The sequence below is a fragment of the Camellia sinensis genome, chromosome 13 (assembly GCF_055761805.1).
Source record: "Camellia sinensis isolate YWXY chromosome 13, ASM5576180v1, whole genome shotgun sequence".
In the NCBI taxonomy this organism is placed as follows: Eukaryota; Viridiplantae; Streptophyta; class Magnoliopsida; order Ericales; family Theaceae; genus Camellia; species Camellia sinensis.
In genome coordinates this window covers 57,592,380-57,618,688 of record NC_138973.1, presented here as the reverse complement: position 1 = coordinate 57,618,688, position 26,309 = coordinate 57,592,380, and the positions used below count along the sequence as shown (strand labels likewise).

The following is a 26,309-nucleotide window of genomic DNA, read 5'->3' as shown; positions in this document are numbered from 1 at the left end:
GACTGTACAAGTTATATCATAAATATTTTGCTTTTTAATTTGGCCATCATGCATACCATATAATTTAAATATATTGAAGCATAGAGGACCTTGTAGGAAAAAATATGTACCTGTCCAAGAAGTAGTTCAGCAACAACACAACCAGCAAACCAGAAGTCAATAGCTGTAGTGTACTCCGTCGATCAAAATATAAGCACAGATGTAAGAGGTATTGGCCTCTCCTTTTACCTGCCAAAAATAAGGAATGAAGCATTTCAACCAAAACACAAAACTAAGGGAGAAGGGAAAAAATTAAAAGACATAAACCAACATGTCAAAACTTTAAAAATTCCAAAATGAAGTTGTTATTTGTAAAAGAGTTAATGAGGTGGTGGGAAAATAGCATATATGAAAGGGCATCATTAGTGATGAAAAAATGTAAAATAATTATAATTACACATGAGGGTTTATAGAACTCTAATAAGTATATAGCATATTAATTAGGATACATGTTAGAGTGTAAATCCTTTGGAAATTAGGCCAAATATTATAATTTGCATATGGTACACATCTCAAAAGGGGTGTAGTAGCATGACCATACATATCACACATAAACCCATATAAACTCTAGTTTGGAATGAATCAATAAATCAAAGACCCCAGAAACAGAAGAACAATAATTTTTTAAAGGCATTTTTCTGTTTCATGTATCTTCATGCTTTTGTAGAAAAAGCAATAAACAACAAAGGAGGGGGGGGGGGGAAGAAAAGAAAAGGAAAAATAAGAAGTAAATTAATAATTTAGTGTCTTTGAAGTTTGAGGGTTTTGAGTGAAAATAGGTTTTTCTCGAATCAAGTAATTTTGATATTTTTTTTTATTATTTAATGGAAAATCAAGATGTGTGTATTTGCTAGTTCGATATGCGGTCAGATGTGTTATTTGACATGAATGTTGGAGGTAATCCTATCATCACTCTATTTCAATCCAGATGATTTTTTATTTTTTTATATTTTCTTTATTAATTTGCTTGTGTTTATCATTGTTTCTTACCTTCTATTGAAGCAAAAAAAAAAAAAAAAAGAAAAAGAAAGAAAGAAAGAAAGAAAAAGAAAAAGAAGCCAAGGATGGTTGCTAATCCTGCTAGGAAGAGTGGGAGTAACTAAGTTGGAAGTGGGAGGGGTTTATTGAAGGTCATTATCTTTTGTTGTGCTTTTTGTTGCTCTTTCGTCCCTTATGGTCACCTTGGAGGATTAAGCTATCTCTCTCTCTCTCTCTCTACTTGGGTGATAAAAAAAAAAAAATTAGACCATGTAATGCCAAAGGGATGGCAATGAGGGGAAGTAATGAAGGCGGCGGTGGTGGAGGTGGCAATGATGGGTTGACTAGGGATTTCTTACGTCTTAGAACAATCTCTCGTAGGGGGTTTCCAAACATGGCTGGGCTTGATCATATGATAGTAGTTATGACTAATATGGTATTGGTTATAATATAAAATCATATAAGTTCATAACTAAATGTATGGTACATCTAAATGTACCATAGCATCTATCTTTTTAACTATAAAGCAATCCCAAAATATTTTCCAACGTGTACTTTAAAGTTTACATTAGCAGAAAAAACAAATGAAATATAATAAACTAAAATATAAGAAGAGAGGGGTTTTGGTATCATAAAATGTAAAAGAAAATGGGTCATATTGCTCATACAAACGAGTTGTAACATGACTAATTTGAAAGGGGAAAAAAACATTATTTAATTGGGTGCCTAATTGTTAAAGAAAGCTACTTTAGAAGTTTCTTAAATTCTAATAATATAATCTAAACAAATCTACCCTTATGGCACCATGTTTCCGATCCCTTTCCACGTACAAGTAGATTAGTGGTTTGCTAATTTTTTTGACAGATTTTGCTGTTTGTTGTTGAAGTTTTAGTAGATTTTCTTGTTTGATCCTTTGTTGTTTTTTTTTATTGTTCTATACGATGTTAACATTTATTTTAATGTAATTGCTTTATAACTTTTCTCACTATATATATATATATATATATAAATTCAAGAGAACAAAATAAAAAAAAACTCATGTATAAATAAAATAGAAAAAATCAATCAACCCAAAGCCTCTTAATTCAGCCCCCAAAATTATAAATACAATCAATCGTGCAATTACTACTTTTTTTCATCTACTAGCAACTACATGATTGCATCATCACCAATCAATTCAAATCTCACATCTTTTACCTTCATGGCAATACCAATGAATGACCCACCTTGAGAAAGTGATCAGTCCAAAGACAGAACTGAAACCTCCTCAAACCACCTGTCAAGAGGGACTTGCTGCTAGCTTCTGCTAGGGCTTCAGTCCATTTCATTCCATTACATTTGGGCTGGAAAACTTTTGGTGCATCAGCTAATTTAATTATCTACTAGGCTTGTTAACTCACCCCTTCCTTTTCAGGAAATAAACGAGGGGACCGCTTTGAGCTACGTTGGGAGGTGGAGTCCTCCTTACACTCACTAGTTGTAATTGGTTATAATTGTAATAATGTGATGAAATTTTGTAATAATGGCATTGCAAAAGGGGAAGGAGAGGGTTGGGTTATTTGAGGGATAGAAGTCGCTGCGTTGCAAGAAGGGAAAAAATGGTGGGTCAACATTGGGAAGAAGGAAACAGGGTAATTGTAGTGGTACCGAGCGGAGATGGAAGTGGTGGTGGCGGATGGGTCAATAACCATGTTCCCCTTTCACCTATTCTCTTAATATAGCTCCCTCATTGCCTGTTTGCCCATCAAAAACCGCGCTTTTGCTTGTTAATGTTTTAGAATTACTTGTAAAAAATAGCTTCAGAATTAGGGAAATGGATTCAATCATGGATTATATACGGTCTAGAAGCCAACAACTTTAAAATGGATACAAAATGAGTTCAAACTGTGATATGTTTAGATTAATGTACAATATTGTTTGCAAAAGCAGACTTGGAAAAGTCGATCTATAAAGTATCCTCTGGTAGATGATAACTAGCAAATTGGCTGTAGTTTACTTTTTCGAAATAACAGAATTGTTCTTCAACTTTTCTATTGCTGATCATCATGACATTAATATGTGGTAGTCTAGATGTAGGACAGCTAATGATGGCAGTGAAACCGCAAGAACCAGGAGCAGGAAACAGAAAAGATCACGTAAGTAAGGCAAAAAGCTGTAAGTGACAAATGATTAACAGTTCTTGGCATGTCAAAAGAGCATTAATTAAATGGTGGTTTTCTTATTAGCTGATAACTAAGTGAGTGCATTAAGTTTACAGACAAATTGCAGGATAAGCTGAGTCAATGGCAAGTTGATGAATAATATAATGAATAACTATATATATATATATATATATATGTTTATTGTGTCTCTTTGTATATCTATTGATATTCATCTATCAAGAACTGAATATATATATATATATATAATTAATGAAAGTGAAAACACTCAGGAACAAGAAATCAAGAATTCTGCAGAAAACTACAAGAAGTAGAGTCATGAATATTCAAAGGGAAAAAATTCAGTAAATGTATGATAGATTGATTCCAGAATTTACACAGCTTGTAAAATTCCCAAACCCATAAATTATTCAGTGATAATCTCATACTAACAATGTCTATGTAGAGAATTGTATATATATATGAATTGAAATTCACCCATCAAGAACTTTCAAAAATAAGGAAATAGAAAAATATTCAAGAACAAGACATCAAGAATTCTGCAGCAAACATCAGAAATCAAGAACAGAGATGCTAAGAAAATTATTCAATAATTGAATTCGGTAATACAAAGGTGCCAAGAAACATATGTATCGAAAACTCTGTTCGAACAGGCTATCATCTCAGGCGGTTCAGCTGGTGGGTTAACATCCATATCAGATATTCAATAAGGGTTAGGGTTTTCAAATCAAAAGCCCTAATGTAAATGAAGTTTAGAGTTAGAAACAAACCCGAGCTACAGAAAATATCTCTTGGAAATATTCGATTAGGATGGAAGAAACTCTAGTTCTTCACGTCATGACAGTGAGAGGTTATGAAGAAAGATGTCTACACCGAGAGAATGGTGGCCCCGACGCCGACAAAGCTGGTGGTCTTCGGCAATGGCTGAAGCTTCGGCTATGGTGGAAGAGAGGAGGGAGGAGAAGAGAAGAGCAAGAGCACGAGCCAGAGAGAACTGGGTGATGCTATGGACTACTCTGACTATTGGACTACTCTCATCTTGTGCTCTGTTTGGTAACCGGTTACACAGGTTGCCTGATTTGAGAGTCAAATTATTTAAATATCTTAGTTATGACCAAGTTATGAAGTAATATGGTATAAGTAAATAATTGAATATAACTAAGTTATGACTTAATATGATAGTAGTTATGACTAATATGATATTGGTTATGATATAAATCATATAAGTTCATAACTAAATGTATAGTACATCTAAATGTACCATAGCATCACCCCATTTACACATTATATTTTTCAAAGGATAAAATTTAAAATTTGTTTACTAGCCCTATAAAAAAATTAATACTTACTTTATATCAAGATAAATGGGTGGACTTGGATTTAGAAGTTCTTTAGGACTGAATTTTCAATGGCTAGATTAGGCTTGATGTTAGTCTGGCCGGGCTTAAAATAACAAGCCTAACCCAACCTAATCGATATCCACTTCTAATTCCAAGAACTCAGATCCTCCATGTGATCTATCTCCAGTACAGTCCAAAAAAATTTTAGACATGGAACCAATTACCTCCCTTTAAAATTCCTAACAATAACTCTTTTCTGAACTAGATTGGGAAATTTGCTGGTTGATAGATTGAAACTCTCTTAAATAATTAGCATCAAATACTGTTGTTTGAAAAGATGATTTCAAATGGCCTCGAAAGCTTGCATAGTTCCTGTTTGACCGAACTGCCCAAGCGACTACAAAAAACAACACAAACATCGAATTAAAGGTAGTTCTCTAGAGTTAGCTATTTAGACTAAATAGCAACACTTGTTCTAGAAAAGGTTGTTGAGATGAACATAGATAGTCTTTCCATTTTATCATTACGAGCAAGTCATGTTAAATCTAAAAATGTTTGAGCTTAGGTAAGTAAAGTATACTAAAAAACTTGCACAGTTTAAACACCGAATGAGTCATTTCCTTCTAATTATAGTATACATACATATCCTCGTAGACATGCCATAAACATGGTACCGTAAGTTCGTTAAATTTTTGACTTGCTAATCATTGATGGTTTGCTTTATCCAAATTAGTGCTTCACTCAACATTCAGACCATCCCTAGAAATGGGCAATGGAGATGCAACATGCTGAGCATGCCTCTCCTCTAGTTCCTTTAGTCTTCTCTCTGTTGCCTTTAATTTTGTGGCTTGCAACTCTACCTCTGAGGAAAGCACAACAATTTCTTCATGTAGTTCAATAAGTGAAGAATCACTAGCAACTCTTGCCCTTCCTGTTTTGCTTGCTATCGCTGAAGGAACCCCTCTTTCCATAATCTCATTGTCTGTGGAAACACCTGAAAAAACCTTTCTAGATGATTTACTTGCCATATCAACTTCATCAGCACCTACATGATACTCCTGCTCTACTCCCTCTTCCTCCATAATTTCTTCTATCGTCAAAACATTGATAACCCTTGTAGCAGTATTGTCTTCACACCCAATGGTTGAAATGTCCAAATTTGTATTCCCAAGTTTGCAAGCCAAAGACCACTCTTCCTCTAGTATAGGTAATATCTAAGGAGCAACCAAAAAAATTGATCCAATAAACTTAACAGTAGAAGATATTTGCGAAAAAAAACTGTGAGTACCCGAATATAAAAATTAAATAAATAATTATTTTTCAAACCTCGAATATTTTACTTGTAAATCTTAACGTGCAAATTAAATATTACTAAACAATCTTTTAATTAATTTTAAACTATAAATAAATTTTTATGGAAGTCCCCAATTTTAAAAACTATTGATAATAATCTTAATAATAGTAACAATAATAATAATAATTTTAGAATCTCAAATATTCTGATGGTGAATCCTAAAGTAAAAATTAAATATTGTTAGAGTGTATTTTAATTAATTGTAAACACATAATATTAAAAGTTAATAATAATAATAATAATAATAATAATAATAATAATAATAATAATAATAATAATAATATTTAAGTTGGGCAGTTGGTTATATATATTTAGGAAAGGTAAACCTTGAAGGTTTGTGTTTATAATTTTGATCAACCCTAGCTCTCCTAGCAGCAGCCGTGAGAGTGAGGTAGGGAGAGAGAAGCAGAGAAAGGGAGGAGGAGAATCATTGGTGAAAAAGTCAAAGGAGGGGAAGGAACTCTCATAAATAGGTAAATATTTTATGTATTACTTCATATAAGTTGGTGTGTTTCAGCCGTAGACTTTGGGAGATGTAGATGGTGCCAAAGATAGGTGCATATTCATCTTTTATTTAATATATTCACTATTGTTGCTGTTTGTTACAGACTACAACCATGAATAGAGAGGTAGGAAATATATCACACGAATAAATTTTATGCTAAAATTTTTACAGTAACTTTATTAAATATTGAACCCCATATTAGTATTCTCTCATAATTTTTTTCGGGAGTCAAAATCCATATAAATTGAGGTATTCAAATCTGTCCAAGAAACCAGTACGAAACAGTAACTTTGGAAGTGTTGTTCTCTTTGGGTATAAATCCGAAAATTATCAAATCAGCGTCATTAGAACCAGTTACGAGTCTAGTTGCTTACATTTTTGGCCTTGCATTGATTGCTCATGTATATTAAGAGAACCATTAATTTCTTTAAGGTGCTGCAGAAAACAATCTGTTTGGATATAATTAATTGTAAATAATTATTTTGATAAGCAAATCAAGTGAAACCAATTGGGTTTAAAACTTAGAATATATTAGTTGATATTTGGAGGGTTTTGGAATTTTTCAAATAGCTTGGAGTGGGTTTTGTAATTTTCAAAGTTAGCAAATAGATTGGGAATGCTTGTTTAAAATTCTGTTTTATCTTAAAGTTACTTTTAATTAAGTTTCGATTTGAACCCATGTCTTGGGTGATTTTAGACCTTGAAGAACATGAGCTTAGGCAATACTTAAGAGTAACGGTGAGTTGGGTTGAGCCGTGTTAGTGCGCTTTAGTTTGGGGTTACTTTGTTTCTTATTCTTTAGTATTTTTAAATTAGTAGTGACGTGTAGTTTTCATACTTGGTTTAGGGCACTAGTTGGACTTTTATACTCTATTCGAGGATTACATTATTTCGTTTCCAAGTGAGTAGTTTCATGCTACATATTTTTATAAATGTTCCCCTACCCTGAACTGTTGGAAAATTAAATTGTTGTTTCATGACTAAACTGTTTTGATAACTTAATATATTATTAATGGAATCAAATTATTTCTGAAACATGTGTGAACTTGGCATACTGTAAACTATTTGTTTTGGTCTGATGATTATAATGGTGAACTACCATGTTTTGCGAAACTGATGTGTATTGATTATTGGGACCATTTGTATATTTTAGTCCAAGGAAATTATTCCACTGTGTGTGGTGACTCTGGCCACTAGGGAATAGATCCGGGTTGGGCCGTGATGACTCTAGTGCTCAACGATTGTAAGGAAAAGACTTAGGTTAAGTTAGGTGATCTTCAATCAGATCGTCTTAGAGAAAAGGCCCAGGTTGCCATCTTGAGGATGACTCTTAGTTCGATATTGGATCCAACGGGGCTTATAACCTTGAGAATTGTGTGGCATGTTAGAGCATCTCCAACGGTTTAGCAAAATTTTCACCAAATCTGAGTAAAAAAAGTTGATTTTCTTGACCTGATACGCGTAGCTCCAACAGTTATGGTTACTGTAGTGTGCATCAAAAAAGGAAAGGGACATCTAGTGGGTCGACCGGTTCAAATTTTTTTTGAACCGTTTGAACCAGTAATTTGAACCATTTGAACCAGTTCGCAGGCTAATTTTTGCATGAGCTGGTCGACCGGTTGGTCAACCGGGTGGTCGACCAGGGGGGCAACCAGGTGGTCCACCAGGTGGTCGACCACCATGTGTAAAATTTTCACAAATTTATGCTTTAACGACTATGCACAGTGAATTGGTGAAAGGAGCGAGTCGTCCTCAGTTTGGTGAAACGTTTGATGTTTTCTTAATTTGATACTGTTTTGGTGCAACCGTTGGAGCACAAAAAGTAACTTTTTTTCATCAAATTTGAATTTGATGTTAGATTTGGTGAACCGTTGGAGATGGCCTTACTTGTTATTTCTTGGTACCCAAAAAATTATTAGTGTTCATGTTGTAATCTGTTTTAAGTGGAACATGTCATTTATCATGTTCTTGAGAGACATGAGTATTTTAACTGTTGAACTGTGGAACCTTCTTTCTGAAACAGATTCTCTTTACCAAACTGTATGCCAATCTAGTTTCTGTGATATATATCTTATTTTGGAATTGATCACTGTTTTCAAAACTGTTTATGCTATCCATGTTGCTACTCACTGAGCTATTAGCTGATTTAGTTATTTATCATTTCCAGGTGTTAGAAGGACTTAGAGTGGACTTGTGGCGTAGTGGGGACTCGATTACATGGACCTCTAGGTCATTCATTTATTTTGTTTTAGCTTGTTATGATGAGTTTTGTGCATACATTATGGTTGGGTTTGATTTGGAATTATTTTATTTTGTGGGCGGTTTGTGTCCCATTTAGTATATATTTTTGGAAGTTGGTTGTGGTTTGTTTTACCATTTAGTTTTGTGATATGTCAGTGGATTGGGTTTTAATTTATTTATTTCTGGGCTATCGTCACATTTATTCTTTGTGATTTTGGGTTCATGTTTAAGGCTTACGTGTGCCATGGGCTTAGTCCCTGTGGACCACGGCCGGTCATGCCCGGAGTTAGCGTGTGACAAAAACTAAAATGAAAGAAAACAATAGAAAGGAGAATGAAGAATTGGACTAAAATGTTATTTTTCTTCGGTAATATTTTGTTTTTGTTATAAGATATTTTTGGCAGAATACAAGCTTAAAATGCAACCACTACTATTTTCACTTTTGGTTGACCATTGTTTAGGGGATTCTATCTTTTGCTCCTCAGTACTCTTTATTAAATGTTGATTATTAGAATAGTAATCTTTGTCTAACGTATTTCTGTCCTAAACATGTTTCCTTCCTCAAAAGAGAAATACTACATTGGCTACTATTAGAGGACCATTTTACCATTTAAAATATATTTTGAGTTATTTCAAGTTTTTGTCCCCCACCAAAACTAACATTGGCATTTTTGTGTGTATACAGTGAAGAATGGAGTATATGATAGGACCTATTATATAGCTATGCCTACATCCACTAAGAAATAAATAAATAAATAAATAATTTGTTTACAAATTTCTATTCTTTGACGCCTCTATCAACTACCCAAATTTTTAGCCAACAAACAGTTTAATGTGGAAAAAGTGTTGGAATATGTTCCATATCGCCTAGAGTTGCCTTATCTGTACTGGTTATAAGGCTCTAGTTTCCCTTTCCTTAATACATGAGTTTTAAGGAGAAGTGTGAACTAAGCTTTTCAATTTGGCATCAGAGCGTGGTTGGGCTTGTGATTGATGTGCCATTTGTCTGGCTACTATGTATTGTGGTCCAGGGAGTGTTTTAAGGAGAAGTGCTAGGGAGGATTGGTTATAAGACTCCAGTTTCCCTCTCCTTAATACCTAGATTTTAAGGAGAAGTGTGGGTTGGACTTTTCAATTAAAAGTAGCTGCGTAAATCGCATTCCATTATGATAATTCTTAGATTAATTTGAAGGTTCTCATAAGCCTTCCACCTTACAATATCAATTTCAACGTGTAATTCAATGTAGACTAGAACTTACGTTTAAAACATTTGGAAGTCCCAAGCCTACAAAAAAAATTGGAAGTCTCTTGGTCCTATCTCCCGCGTAGTCTGGAATGAGGTCAACTTTATGATAAGGGGTTTAACCTATAGTGAAAAAAGAGAGCATCTCCAACCAAAGAGGCATTTAGAGCATTTTGCCTAACCTCAAAAAAATGAAGCTCTAACAACATGATAGGCATTTTGTCTCATCCTCTCTTGCCTAGTTACATTTGGAGAGCTTTGAAAGTTAGGCAAATCAATTTCAAGAGTAGAGAAAGTATTGTTGACGTACACAATGGCAATGTGCTTAGACAAAATACAAAATATGTTTTTTTTTGAACTTTTGTTGGGGCAAAATACATGTTGGTGTTAAAGTTTGTAGTTCTACTTAGCTGTCATAATTTTTTTGAGAAAGAAATATATGTTCTTTTCTTTTTGCACATGTAAAACTATAACTGAAAGGGCATACCTCATAGACTAGGCAATGAACATGAGTAACGTACTAGCATTCTTCACAATCAAGGTTCTGAAACGCAGTTGCGGTCGTCGTAACGGTGGCGGTGGCACGGTTGCAATTGTGGGGTGTAAAGGCCGTAGCGTAACGGTTGCGGTACCAAAACCGTGAATTTTTTTATTTTTCGTACAATTTGAAAAAAAACTTACTGATACGCATATTTTTTTTTCCATGATCATATTTATTGGATTTTAAAATAAATATTGATCAATTTTTATAAATTTTTAAGTATGATCCAATATATTTCATATTTTTAAATCACTATAAATTGAGTTTTTTACATTTTAGTTTAATAATTAATGACTTTATATTATAAAAAATACCAATTATTAACTATTATATATAAAATAAACAATGACAAAAGTAATAGAATAAATAAGAGCCTAAAAATATATATATATATATATATATTTTTTAATCAAGCCAAATAGATAATGACCACACTTACTATTATTATTATTATTACTTTCAAACAATATATCGATAGACACACACAAACAAAATGGTTGAGTAATAGCAACTGAATAAAATAGTATTGGTCTTACAGCTTCAACAAATCAATAATATGTTCTTCAACTTCCCTTTTCTCTCTCCCTATCTTTTGCTCCTCCATTTTCCCTCTTCTCTCTCTATCCCTCTTCCCCTATTTTCAGCTTTTGTTTTTTTTGTTTTTTTTTTCAAAAGAAGCAGTTTGGAACCGTTACATAACGGTGCGTAACAAGCCATTATGGCACTGTTACGACTGTTACGGTAGTTGCTACGGCCGACACACCTGTGAATTTCAATCACACTGTAAAAGCGGCCGTAATGGGTGGCGGTAACAATCACAACCGTTACATAACGGTTGCAGCCACTTTTTAAAATCTTGTTCACAATAGTAAGTAGGATCATAAAGCTCCCTACTTTCCTCACATGCATCGCAGTAGAACTCTGCATTTTTGTCTTCATCTGGATGATCTTTGATAGGAGAATTGGTGAGAGCAAGGGGATTCCTAGGAATGGCAACAGGGCGGGGCGGGCGCGGGGCAGGGTCGGGGATCACACTTCCCGTCCCCGATCCCCAAAGCTACAAAATTTCCCGTCCTGGTCCCCGGTCCTCGATCCCCGACGGGGAACCCATCAGCCCCCCCACCCCCGCCCCCAACGGGGATCGGGTTTCCCCAACCCCGGAAAATCCCCGTAGCTCCCTTTCTCTCTGTTTAGCTTTCTCTCTTAATAACAAATCATCAACATCATTTTCATCAACGGCAACATCATCAACCACAAAAAAAAAAAAAAAAATTAATAATAATATGGAGACAGATTACAGATTAGACACACAGTGACACACACACACATACATGTATATACATAAATGGCGCGGAGGACATGAGATCTACATACATGTATATACATAATATGGGATCTGATCTACTTAGATGTAATATGGGATCTATCATTTTCATATACATAATATTATGTATATACATAATATGGGATCTGATCTACATATAGGTGAGATGTAAGATCTGCGGTGGTGCGGAGGAGATGAGATCTACTCAGATCTGCGCAGATCTGTCGTGGTGGGAAGTGAAGCCGGAGTATGAAGGTTCAGCGGTGGCGCGGAGGAGAAGAAGGAGGAGGAGGCGACGGAGGAGGAGGAGAAGGAGGTGAGGGTGTGCGTATTGCCGTGGAGGAGGAGATGACGCCGTCGCCACTGGAGAGAGGATATCGCACTCGCCGTCGCCACTGGGGAGAGGAGATGACGCCGTTGCCACTAGGGAGAGGAGATGACGCCGTCGCCACTGTCGCCACTGGGGAGAGGAGTAAGTGGGAGAGAGTAGAGAGAAGAGTGAGTGAGAGAGGGGCAGATCGGAGGAGAAACATAGGGGAGGGGATATATATGTGAATGAATAAAGGGGTATGATGGTAATTTCATTTCGGGGAGAACAGGGGGCGGGGTCGGGGACGGGGTTGTGATAGCTATCCCCGTCTCCAGCTCGAAACTGATCGGGGATTCAATTTTAAATACCGTCCCCGGCCCATTGGGAGTATTTTTTGGGGAAAAACCGCTTGTATCGGGGACGGGGGGGTCGGGTCCCCGTCGGGCCCGGTTCAAATTGCCATCCCTAGGGATTCCTATGATGTTTATCTTTGGCAGTTGGTGGCAATGTTGGAACACACTTGACATGGAGATTGAAATTGCAGTCCACGCATCGGAAGAAAGGGGTCTGTAAGGACGAAAGACAAGCGTGGCAATTGATATTGTATGATTTGTCGGTGAAGAAAGCAAGAGTGTGCTGGTGAAGTTCAGACTTTATGAGCTAGGGTTTCGAAATTGGGCAGCTAGTGTCAAAGATGATTGCGCACTTGTGACACACATAAGCAAAGCCTGAAGCATATCTATAACACGCATGGCACCGAAATTGACCTGAAGATTCTTGATAGCCAACTTTTATGGTCATGTAATAAAGATGATGACGCCATTTCCAAGTAAAATTCCTTCGTATATTTAAGCAGGGTGAGTGTGTGTTGGTGGTAAAATGAGTGTTTTACCTCTCGAAGTAAATCTGCACATGATTTGTGCAGCAAAAGGTTGCATTCAAGGCAGACGTAGATAGAAGAATTCTCAAAGTGAAGCTGGCATGCACTGCAGGATAAACAAAAACTGTTTTTCTTCTCACAAGGAATCACAGGGTGGGGGTGACTTAGCTGTTGAATCTGGAACTTGTGCCTGCCTTGAAAATTTTGGGTAGGCATCAATGAAGCGCTATGCATCCAGGCTAAATTTACAGTCAGAACAGTCAAAGGAAAAGCCCTCCGGTAACCTCCCACAAACTCTGCACCAACTCAAAGTGGTGCGGATGAACTGCGTGAGCGGATGTTGTGGGTGAAAAGGATGTTCGATCTGAGAAGGCCATTTACCACAAAAATCATCCAGCAAGCAGTTGCAGTAAAGGCAAACATAAATCCAACTTTCATTGAAGGGTAGCTTGCAGCCAGAACAAGTAAAATTAAAAACTGTATTGTTGTCGCACTGAATCAAGAGATGAGGGTGGCCTAAATGTTGAATTTGACGCTCTTAGACTTTGCTTTTGGCAGGCATTAGTGAAGCACAACTTATGTGCAAATCAAATTGACAGTCGGAACAGTGGTCGTAGTAATCAGGAGCATTAGGGATTGTCCCACAGGCACCACACTTGGCAAACACTGGTACCAATAGGGGCCAAATGAAGAGGATGATAGAATGTTGTCGGTGAAAGGGGTGTACCATCTCTCGTGGCAATTCAGTGCATGATTTGCGGATGCTGAACCTTTCAAAGCAATATTCTTTGCTACACACATACATTGGAGAAGAGATGTCTTGCAAGCATATCCAACATGTCTGAGAGATTTCGTTTTTCTCAAGTTTCAATGGGTGCTCATGGCTGAAATGTTGACTACGGTTTTCCATTTTTGGCTCTCTTTTTTGCATCTCTCTCTATCTCTATCTAATGAATTCTTTACAGGGTGCCAGTAGTTGTAGTATAAGAAACTTAACTTGCTTTAGGGTGGTAGGATATTAGTATTATATTTAGAAAAATGATATACATAAATGACATTTTTATTTTAATTTTTTATTACTAGACACAAAGTAATTAAGCTCTACCTTTGTGTCTAACGGTAAAAAAAAATTAAATAACAAAAAAATAACCAAAAAAAAAATTATGTTAGCATTACTGTTTTCCAAACCTATTCATGGGTTTTGATTGGAATCAACTCCGTGTTTCAGAAGAGCACGCCAAAGCATTAATATTTCTTTGGCTGCAATTTAACCAGAGCTATCATTGGAAGACACTTTTTCAATTGATAAGGGTCTGATTATCAGTGAATGGTCTATGTTTTGTGGGATGCATGTTAAATCCTACAACTGTTCATTTATTTCCGATCAATTTACTTGGAACTTGATTTTGTAGCTCAAATACAGATTTTTAGTTGAAATAATTAACACAAAGAAAAGAAGCTAAAATCTTCCTTTGCATCCATCAAGGAAAGGAGCATTCAATCTCCAATGGCCATTAAGCACAAGATTGGTTCAGCAAGAGTTGGCATTCAAGGCAAACATAGACTAAACACTCAATGGGTTGCTTGCACAAAGAGCAAGGAACAATGAAATAAATATTCTCATCACATACAAGCAGTGGACAAAGGCATCAATGAGGAGGAGAGAGGCTTGATCAATGGGGCTCTATGATCTTTTTGGATTAATTTATCAAATGATTTTTGGACAAAGCTAACATAGGGTACTACTACAGATTGGACCCCAAACGGGAACCTTTCAGGAAGAGCAACGAACATTAAAATTGTTCCCACTATCATTGGAATGAGTTCTTATTGTTCATTCATTGCTTTCCATGTTAACCAAACAAAGAACAATGGTTTCTTTTGCATTTTTTCATTTTTTCCTTTTTTTTTGTTTTTTTTGTTTTTTGTGTGGCCATTTCCAAATCTATGAATTAAACAGAGCATCATCTATCACATGTTCACAACTTATCGTGAATTGCTACACACACACTATGAAAGCTTAAGCTTCTATGGACGGGTGTACCCACAAATTTCAATTTGCACATCTTCTTAAATGCCTCTAACTTTGTTCTTGATGCGTTTAGTCTTGCCCCTATATATTTGCTTTCCCACCATGGAAGAGTCCGTTCCTTCCCTAACTTCATTGTCTATTATTGTAAGACCTAAAAGATCCATCCTGGTCGTAGCATTCTTAATTTCAATTTTATTTTACCATGGATTGCTCTCATTTCACCGATTGTTCTCTCTTTGCTCCATCTCTCCCACAATAAAAACTTTATAAACCACTTCATCAATGAAAAATCTAGAAATCTCGTAGATATTGATTTGTGATATCAAACAATCAAAGACAAATCAACACAACGATGTAACGTGGAAAAATCACAATTGGAGCGCCTCCAATTGTGATAAAAAAATCATAGGCAAAAGCCACAAAATAATCCACTAAGAAGACATAAAAGAATTACACAAGTGTACTCTCAATTACCTAGCGAATCTACGCTCGAATCAAACCGACCCCTATGTGCCTCTTTCAGCCTCGTCTTCACCTCGGAATTGTCTTGCCCAACGTCAAATCCACAATGCCGATGTCGAATCACGACTATGAGCCACTCTGGAATCAACTAAAGCTTCAGGTTCGAATTCCACGGAATCCACCGAAGAACAACACTCTCTTTTGTATTGAACGAAACAAATAATCCTTTGATGTATACTTTTCAAACTAGATTTAAACTCAAACAAACATAAAAAAAAAACTAGCAAAGAAATTCTAGATATCCTAATATCTAAGAAGAAGATCTGGAAGCCGTAACCCTAAAAACTGACTGCACCGCATATTTATAGAAAACATATCCGCGATCTCCGCTCGAGCGCAAGAATGGCCGCTCGAGCGGACTGACACTCGAGAGCAGAAAGCTCCGCTCGAGTGCAAAAACATAACTTTCAGTACTTTTAAAGACAGTTCAAACTTCTAGAACCAAAGATTATTCGCTTGAGCACACAAACGGCCGCTCGAGCGGACAAGCAATTTCGAATGCATTTTTGCATTTTGCTTCGGAGGCGTTGCCCTGGACTCATCCCTAGACCCTCGCAAGCTGACCGGGCAGTTCGATCCCCGACATAGTCAGCGAAGTGGCAAACATGAAAGAATAAACTTCTTAAACATCTCTGCAAGGCGTAATTGGGGTTGGATTTGCATCTAAAACTCATAGTCTCACTGAAATAAAAGATTGAATACAATTACAATTGAAAGGAGTTTTGTCAAACAGTATTACCAAGAATAAAAACCTACCAATCAATGTTCCCCTCTAAAAAATAATAGTCTATATATATCAAGTTAAGTGAGTGGATTTGGATTTAGAAGTTCCATTTAGACTAGATTTTGTGAGAACTCAAATATAAAAATAAAGTAAATAATTAAATAATAATAATTTTACAAATCCCAAATACTTTGCTTGTAAATCTTTAAGTGCAAATTAAATTTTATTGGAGGGTCTTTTAATCAATTTTAAACCTAAAATAAATTTTTGGTGAAAGTCTTTAATTTAGAAGCAAGATTTATTATATTAAAAAAAGGGACAAATTAGTAAGTATATTTTGACCTAATACTAGTTGTGTTTTATTTAAATTAATGGAGAGAGAAAATAAAATAAAACAAAGGATAATTATTTAGAGTCTTTTATGTTATGTATAATAAAGAAAAGAAAAGAAAAACCCTAGTTCTTCTAACAATTTCCTAGCAGTAGCCGTGAGAGAGGGAAGAGAAACAAATGGTTGCAAACAATGAAGGATTTTTGGGTGTGTTTTCTAGCTTTCTTCTTCCTTTTGCTTTTGTTTTTTTAATCCTTATTCTATTATTATTTAGTTCATTGATGGAGAGGTTGTAGATTTATGTATTTTATATATATATATATATATACACTGTTAAGAAACCTAAGGAAATAAATTGTGTGTAAAGAATGGGTGTAATTCTTAATTTAAAAATTTTGCATAGAATCACAAACTTTAAAAATCAAGAAACCATATCAAACGGATGAATTTTGAACTGAAATTTTTGCAGTAGATTAATTACATATTGAATTGCATATCACAATTTTCTCATAATTTTTGGGAGTCAAAATCTATATTAACTGGCGCATTCAAATCTGTCCAGAAAACTGGTGCAAAGCAGTAACTTCGAAAGTGTCGTTCTCGTTGTGTATAAATCCGAAAATTATCAAATTAGCATCATTAGAACCGGTTGAGTCTAGTTTCTTACATTTTTGGCCTTGCGTTGATTACTTGTGTATACTAAGAGAACCATTAATTTCTTTAAAGTGATGCAGAAAATAACTTGTTTGGATATAATTAATTGTAAATAATTATTTTGATAAACAAATCAAGTGAAACCAATTGAGTTTGAAACTTAGGATATATTAGTTGATATTTGGAGGGTTTTGGAATTTTTCGAACAGCATGGAGTGGGTTTTTAATTTTCAAAATTAGCGAATAGATTGGGAAAACTTGTTTAAAACTCTGTTTTATTTGAAAACTACTTTTAGTTAAGTTTCGATTGGAACCCTTGTCTTGGGTAATTTTAGACCTTGAAGAACATGAACTTAGGTATTATTTAAGAGTAACGGTGAGTGGGGTTGATCTGTGTTAGTGTGCTTTAGTGTGGGATACTTAGTTTATTATTCTCTTTAGTATTTTTAAATTAGTAGTGACGTGTAGTCTTCATACTTGGTTCAAGGCACTAGTTGGACTTTCATACTCTATTTGAGGATTACATTATTTCGTTTTCAGGTGAGTAGTTGCTTGCTACGTATTTTTATAAATGATCCCCTATCCTGAATTGTTGGAAAATTGAATTCACTACAAGAAGTTGGGTCTTGAGTGACGAAATTTTTTTGTCTCCAAAGAGCTAATTTCGTCACTATAGATATTTGTGAGGAAATATTTTCGTCACCGGTTTCGTCATTGAATGTTTGTCACTAAAAGCCAACGTGACGAAAAATAATTTCGTCACCAATGAAATTACTTCAGTGACGAAATTTTTTGTCACCAATAAAACAACATTTTGTCGCAAAAAATTCTCATTTTCGTCACCAAATAGTTATTCAATACCATATTTATGACTTTAGTTGACGAATAAATTTGTCACGCATGTTGATCATTGATGAGGAAATAATTTCGTCACAATAAGATGTAAAGGTGACGAAATTTTTCGTCTTCAAAAGTCATAATTTTTTTGTTACCAATAAAACAACATTTTGTCGCCAAAAATTCTCATTTTCGTCACCAAATAGTTATTTAGTACCATATTTATAATTTTAGTTGAGGAATAAATTTGTCACGCATGTTGATCATTGATGAGGAGATAATTTCGTCACAATAAGATGTAAAGGTGACAAACTTTTTCGTCTTCAAAAGTCATACATGGGTGACGAAATATATTTCGTCACAAATATGTATATATACGTGACGAAATTTTTAGTCACCAAATAACAAAATAAATAAAAACTTTCATATGTAAACTGCAGTAAATTTTGTCACAAAAAAAGTTTATCAGTGATGAATAATTACTTTGTCATAATAACAAATACAAATGACGAAACAAATTCGTCGCTAAACTTGTTCCATATTTTATATTTCAATTTAAATTATTATTTCACAAATATCCCTACTCATATCCAATAGCATTTTAAATGTACTAAGAAATTCACTAGCTATTATACACCACTCCACAAAAAAATTCACTAAACAATTTATATTATAAATGAAAATGTATCCATCAAACAAATTTAATAATAATCCATTAAGTATAATAAAAAAAACCATCATAGCAAATTCCAAAATGAACTAACGTGGAGTCAACAAAAAAATAACACTCGATCTTGATTTGCAACTAGAACTAAGTATCAGTTCAAGAAAAAAAAAATTCAACACTTCATCTTGATTTGCAAGTATGCTTCCAAATGTCATCAAAAATCAATCTGCAAAGAAAATAAACAAGGAAAACATTAATATATTATCAATTACATCTAAACTCATATATAAATAATTTTATTTTATAAACCAATTTAGTAGAAATGCATATAACAATCTAAAACTTTAAAAAGTTGAGGTGATCCTTGATGATAAAGCAACACAGGTAATAGAAGATGCCAAATATTAATAATCATTTAATACATAAAGGAAAAAGAAAAGTAAAGAGCAATAGAAAGAGCACATCCCAATAAGATGTAGTAATAAAATACTTTCTTCACTCAAAGTATTATTCATGTGAAAAATATTGTTACAAAAACAATAATTAAAAAAAGGCTTACATGGCCATAAACAACCAGTGGAATGACTCACTTGAACACCTAATACAGAGAACATATAATACAATTAAAGAAAGGGAAAATGAATTAAGAAATTTAAAATTAAAAAAAAAACCATTTCCCAATCAGCTGGAATAATAAGATAATCAGATTCACAACGAACTTACAAACCTGTGCATGTTCCAGTTATGTTCCAAGCAGAAAATGGGCCAAATTCATTCTCATCTTTTCTGATAGAAAGCCACTACAAGAAGTGATGACAAGGAAAATAAAAAGAACAATCTCAGATTCAATAAAACTTAGCTGCATTATAAGACTGCGTGTTAGCAAAATTTATGTCAAATAGCTAAATTGTCAATAGTCAAATGCAATGTTTAAAAAAATGAATTACAAATTCATATATATATATTGAAAACCAATATTGAAAATAGTCGTAGAATTCTAGAGAACAAACAAGCTCTTGAAAAAAGGGTATGATCTATTTTCCTCCTAAAGTAAAAAGAGTAAAAATGATTATACAATCAAAACTTACTGATACAAACAACCAGAAAAGGAAAAACAAGAAAGAAGAAACCAAAAGCAATTGCCTAAATATGTTAGCTACATGCTCCAACTAAACAACACTAGTTCAGTAGTTCCAAAGTGATAGAAAACAAGTCCATGTATAAGATAGGCTTTTTATAGCTAGACATTGACTCCATTATAAGCCAAGAAAATGGCCATGTTCATTCCTTGATGTAACAGATAGGATTCATATGGGAGACCCTGTAAATACCCGCAAACATGATAATGGTACGATGAATAATAATTTGCTTCATAGTCAATGAGTGCGACATATAGGAAATTTGATTCACAGTTAATCAGTGGTCACATGTGGGAGAAGAATTTAAAGATAATATGGTGGATTGCGATTTTGTTTGCTCCTTAATTACATAGGCAAGTTTAGAAACAAAAGACTCTGGGTGTTCACATGACCATTAATGACAAAATGGTAATAGACATTTGCATTCAAGCAGGAAATTATTAGGGGAAGGTAGAAATCACTCATTATGGTGGGGTTGAGGTCTACCAGACAATTGTGTAACTCTCTAATGATCTTGGTGCATCTAAAGATATTAGGAAAGAAATGGAAGAAGTTCCTTGAACATATAATGTAATTGTCAGAGGACATATAGGGTCAGATTTTGGAATGAACGTAGGCTGCCAGAAGAAAGGGGGCAGGGGTTGCTCTTGAGAGAGAACGTGTTCCAACTCAGAATTCTGCAAGAGGTAACCTCCAAATTTGGAGGTTTTGAGGTCAAGTACTAGTACACACAATTGATTGGAGATTGTAAGTATTTTTTCCTAGTAAAGGGATATCAAATCCAAACTAACAATGTGTTTATGTGTGTCTACGAGATAGACATGTATTCTAAATGTCCAAACTCCACCTAAAAACATCTAAAAATATAATAGGGCATGTCTGAATGGGTGCCCAACACATGTCCAACATGGACATGGAACCTTTTTAGAAGAATCCATATTTCTTAGATTTAGCTAGATTCTTGTACTTGTATAGGATGATAGCATGTGCTTCCCTTGGACTTTCTACATGAGTTGTATCCACTTTTAGCACCTTTTATAAATCTGTCTCTTCTTAATAAAAATACATAACCAACAAAAAAAAAAAAAGTTAAGCGTCAGCAACATTAAATCCCAGCCAAAACATTTATTGGTACCACGATCAATAAAAGTTCCATCCCATTAGGATAATAACCTGCCTCTCCTCCTATAAACATTATCCCAAAGAGAGAGTCCAAATTTATGTTTATTGGACAGGCACCATACATGTGCATGTGCTACAGTTATTTACGTGTCATACTGGGATGAAAACCGACATAACATAAGCTTTTCAGTACACGCTTGCTACACTAGTTTTGCATTTTTTATTCTCAACAAACTCAAGAGACTACATATTTAATTGATAATTACAATCATAAATCAAATATTTGATAGTCGCCATCATATATCAAACACCAAGAATATGCTTATTCATATTTGGTATACCTAAAACCATACTTGTCAACAAGACGGCTAAGGAAGGATCAGTGTTACTCATGGATGGTCAAAGAATCTCATGTCCCACTGCTTCTAAAAATGTATTTCAAAGGGTTGTGGAAATGAACTACTCTCAGCTACCACAATACATGAAATATGCAATCAAAGCCTGATATGCAAAACTGAATGCACTCTTCAATCAAAAGGGGGGTTCCAAATTGAAGATCCTCATTGAGCTGCTATATAAAAAATAAAGATTCCTAAAAATACAATTGCTAGAGCATCTCATTGTTCTCTCGATTAAAGACCCATGGGGAAGAAATTATAAAAAGTAATTCAGAGTAAAATAGAACATTTAGAGAGAGAAAAAATGCAACACCCATCAATATGAATAGGCAAACCATGTTAACTTCATGATCAGACAAGGTATTAAGAACTATAATGTAATGGTTAATTACAACATCTAATAAAAGTTCACAGTTTTTACAAGAAAAATTGAAAGCATGTAAAGCTATTGTGATCTCCCAAAAAAATAAAAAATAAAAAAAATAATAATTCTTTACTTTTTGGTCGAGGTCAGAAGAAATTGGAAACCTGATCAATATTGTAGACTATTGTACAAACAAAACTCTTTGGAAATGATATCAGGAAATGAATACCACTAAAAAGAAATAAATAATTGAATTGAAAATGAGATAAAGATGACATAAGTTAAGAACATGAGCATAGCCCATGTTACACCTCTAGCTTTCATTTAGAGAGAGAGATTAAAAGTGTGGCATTGCTCTAATCAGTATCCAGAATATTATGGTTTCAGCATTTCATGTATTAACACATCAAACCATAAAACACAACATAAAGTATCCAAGAAACACAAGCATTCTGGTTGAAAAGACAATCAAAATTACCTTAACAAGATCCTTGATGCTGCCATGTCCTTTGATTAGAACACGGCACTCAGCACTTGCCTCTACTCTCTTGAGTGAGTTCCCTCTAGGACCAAGGAGGCGGCCGACAAAATTGAACTTCAACGACAAGTGGGTAACAAGAAGTTAAACATGAAATGCAGTAAACCACACCATGAAAAAGATGCAATGGAATTAGAGAGTAACTCGTACATTAGGATATTGATCAACTGTGATATCCACCCTCATCATTCTCTTCACTATAAGACCAGATGAGCTGCCTTGAGAACCAAGCCTGTTTTGTGCAGATGAGGGCTGCAATAAACCTGACATCTATGTAATAAAAACACAGCCAACGTTAAAAGAACGTAAAAGATAGATACACTTGTAATACTGTTTTGCAAAGCAAGATCTACCAAATTTCCAAAAAACTATCACAAAGAAAAGTACCTTAGAACTGCTGCACATTGAAATTAAGATAACCCACAGAAGTAAATAGGTGCACCTCAACATATATATGAATGGAACACCAAAAACATATGCTCGCGTTTGAGCACAAATCATATAAGAGCTTGAACTTATTCGTATATATCTGAAAACAAACTCCAGAGTATTGAAACCAAGAAATATACATCATTTTGCAAATATTACCAGCTCTTATGAGTTTTTTTTTTTTTTGGTTAATTTTTTCTTTGCATTCAGATGATAGCATATTTAACTACTGTATCAACAACATAATAAATTAGTCACTTCTTAGAACCAAAAACAAATGAATTGGTCTCTGCCAATAAGTCTCCCCTTGTAATGTACACCACTAAACATCATGTTAATTAAGAAGTCAGCAGTAAGAACAAAAGTCCTCCAATTGTCTCAGCCCTTATAGGTAAATGTCCTTTCCAACATTGTGTTAACTATCTAGTTATGCTGGATTAGGACACTTGATTAAATCTTTGTGTTATTCTTAATGATGTTAGCCTCAAACTAACCGTCATGAAAGACACGGAATTTCAGTACAAGCACTCAAATAGACTAATGAAGTTAGAATGAAATGTTTAAAAAATGAGTCAGGAATGCTTCTGAAAAACAATAAAATTAGATGGAACAAAAGGTTATGTTAATAGTTAGTATCCGTACTTTTGATTGAAACGGTGATGCCCATCTGTTCACATTGGCTCCTCCATTTGAAAATATTCCTCCTAAAGCCAGGGAGCTAGCATGTTCGAACCCACTTTGATCTAAAAATGACGCATTCCCCAACAATGTGGTTACACGCAATATTTCTGCTCCAAAAATGTCAATTTTCAAGAATAAAATGTACCAGTTACATTTGTTAACAAATTAGTCACCAATCTCCACAAAATCGATAGACTACCCTGATTGTTTACTGGGCTAGCCATAATCAATGCTTCCCCCTATGTGACAAACTCAAATCTTTCAAAAAGAATGTACCCTAGTAGAAAATGAGAAAAGAACATGTAGTTAAGCTCTATTCTATTATAACTGAATGGTCAATACTCATTCACAAAAGATTTGACAAACTTAACATAATTATTGATATGTGGAGAAGGGTGCATAAGAAAATACATCTCCAATCAATCAGCTGTTTATTTAAAAAATTCACAATCTTAAACATCTTACAACAAAGTTTGACGCCTTTAAATAAAATATTATTCATGACATATCACTATTCAAATATAAAATGGAGGAGTAAAAGGTTTCAACAGCAAAAGATGAAGATTAGGAAAAAGAACCAAAAAAAAAAAAAAACAGAAAAGAAAAGAAAAATAATTAACTATTTAACAATACAAAGTAATTACAATCCAAATAATACTACTTCACTTGAAGTACCTCTTTTTGCTGAGATAAAAGCATCCAGAAATACAAAACTCGAAACTCACAAAACTGAAGGCCAAAGATTCAGAAATGCAAACAATTTTCTCAACCAGAGAACAAGTTCCAAGAGACCACCAAAAACCCCTCAATTCTACTCTGTAACATTGTAGGAAAATCCTATCATGTAGAGAGGTTAAATAGATAACAAATTTATGGAGTTAGACTAGCACAATCAAGCCGTGTCAGCTAATAAACCTTTGCTAGAAATCTATTGACAATCCTTTTTTTTTCCCTTCTACCTACAACAAATAATTAGTTAAGGTTAACCCCAACCCCCCCTCCCCGAGTAATTATTTTGTCAATATATTATTCAGAAACCTGTTCAATAAGGGAAACCTGTGAAGGCAACGGAAGTCAATCAATGTTGTGAAAACAACCAAGCAAATAAGTTATTGTTAACCTGCTTACCAGGGAGAAACATTAGCAATCAAATCAATCATGTCCCCACCATTCAATCCGAAGAAATCACAACCTTTAAATGCAAAATACAGTCCGAAGAAATCACATATGGGACACTGCGTGTCTCATTAGATTTGAAAATTAGGGAAAATAGAGATAGAAAAATAGAGAGAGAGGACCCATACCTGAAAATACAAAGCAGAGAAATCAAATAATAAGAGGCATTGATGGAAGAGAACACATGGCACTAAAGGAGACGGGCGGACGGGCTCGGAGATGCGACGTCGGCGGCGCCAATGAAGGAGGAGAATGGGCGACGTCGGCGGCAGCGCTGGAGAAAAACACGCTAAAGGAGGACATGGAATGCTAAAGGAAGAGACCTAACTTGTGTTTTGTTTTTGAGAGAGAGAGAGAGAGATATGAGAGGAAAACTAATAAACACAAAAAAAAAAAAAAAAAAAAAAATGAGTGGAAAACTAATAAACACACAAAGGGGGGGATATTAATCTATTTTCTTTCATTATCGCTCAATATGTCAAAATTTTCCCTTTAAAATTAATGACAAAATATTTTTCTCATCAAAGGTCTCAAAATATTAAAAATTATCAGTGAGGAAATGGTCTTAAAATATTTAAAATCAAGTTTCTCAAAAAAAAAAAATTAAAAATATTGATGACGAAAATATATTCCTCACTAATAATTTTATAATTGGTGACAAATTCTTTTCTAACCAAAAGTCTCAAAATTTTGGCGCCACCCAAAACAATAAGAGGCAAAACCTTTGGTGACGAAATTTAATTTTTCCTCACCTAAAAAAAATATTTATTGATGAAAATAAATTTTGTCACCAATTATTTTTACGTTTTTATTATATGTGACAAAATTTTATAGTTTGTCACGGATTATTTTTTTTTAGTGACGAAATTTTTTTTTTTTTTTTTACTACTTTTCATCACCATAAGTTACTTAGAGAGCTAATTAACTTGTGTTCTGTTTTGAGAGAGAGAGAGGGGGGAGAACAGGAAAACTGATAAACAAAAAAAAAAAGAGGGAAACTTAATAGTCTATTTTTTTTTCATTACCGCCCAATATGTCAAAATTTTCCCTACAAAATTAGTGACAAAATAATTTTCTCACTAAAAAGTCTCAAAATATTAAAAATTATTAATGACAAAAATATATTTCTCACCAAATGGTCTTAAAATATTTAAAATCAAGTTTCTTAAAAAATATATATATAAAATTATTGGTGATGAAAATATATTTCTCACCAAGCGAAGAAGATGTGGCGGTTACCGGCAAGGCTACTAGTGGCGGCGACGATCGGCAAGGCTAATAGAGGCAACGATGGCGATCGGCGTGGTGGAGGAGCAAGGGGTAAGACAAATTAATACCCTATTTTGAGAGAGAGAGAGAGAGAGATAGATAGAGATGATAAACAGAAAAGGGGTAAAAAAAATTAATACCCTTTTTTTTTTTATTGCCGCTCAATATATCAAAAATTTCCCACTAAAATTGGTGACAATATTATTTCCTCACCAAAAGATATCAAAAATATTAAAACGTTTTGGTGACAAAAATATATTCCTCACAAATAATTTTATAATTAGTGACAAATTTTTTTCTCACCAAAAGTCCCAAAATTTTGGCGCCACCAAAAAAAAAAGCGGGAAATTTTTTGGTGACGAAACTTAATTTTTCCTCACTTAAAATGAAGTATTTATTGACGAAAATAAATTTTGTCACCTACCATTTTCATTTTTTTATTATATGTGACAAAATTTATAAATTCCTCACGAATTATTTTTATTTAGTGACGAATTTTATTTTCTTCACTA

At 34.3% G+C, this 26,309-nt stretch overlaps 1 protein-coding gene across 2 annotated transcripts; it reads right to left on the bottom strand.

The window, feature by feature from the left end:
• Positions 1 to 18,666: 18,666 nt before the first annotated feature.
• Positions 18,667 to 24,868, bottom strand: LOC114263541 (KH domain-containing protein At4g26480-like). Of its 2 annotated transcripts, XM_082902283.1 has the most exons (7): positions 24,657 to 24,868; positions 23,314 to 23,459; positions 22,393 to 22,512; positions 22,183 to 22,299; positions 19,409 to 19,481; positions 19,241 to 19,279; positions 18,667 to 18,907 (listed from the first exon to the last, which is right to left on the bottom strand). In XM_082902283.1, exons 3-7 carry the CDS (start codon positions 22,510 to 22,512, stop codon positions 18,903 to 18,905), a joined length of 354 nt encoding a protein of 117 aa, XP_082758409.1. In that variant the 5' UTR covers positions 23,314 to 23,459; positions 24,657 to 24,868; the 3' UTR covers positions 18,667 to 18,902. The 2 variants fall into 2 exon arrangements, with proteins under 2 accessions (XP_082758409.1, XP_082758410.1); XM_082902284.1 differs by lacking the exon at positions 23,314 to 23,459.
• Between the last annotated feature and the right edge of the window lie 1,441 nt (positions 24,869 to 26,309).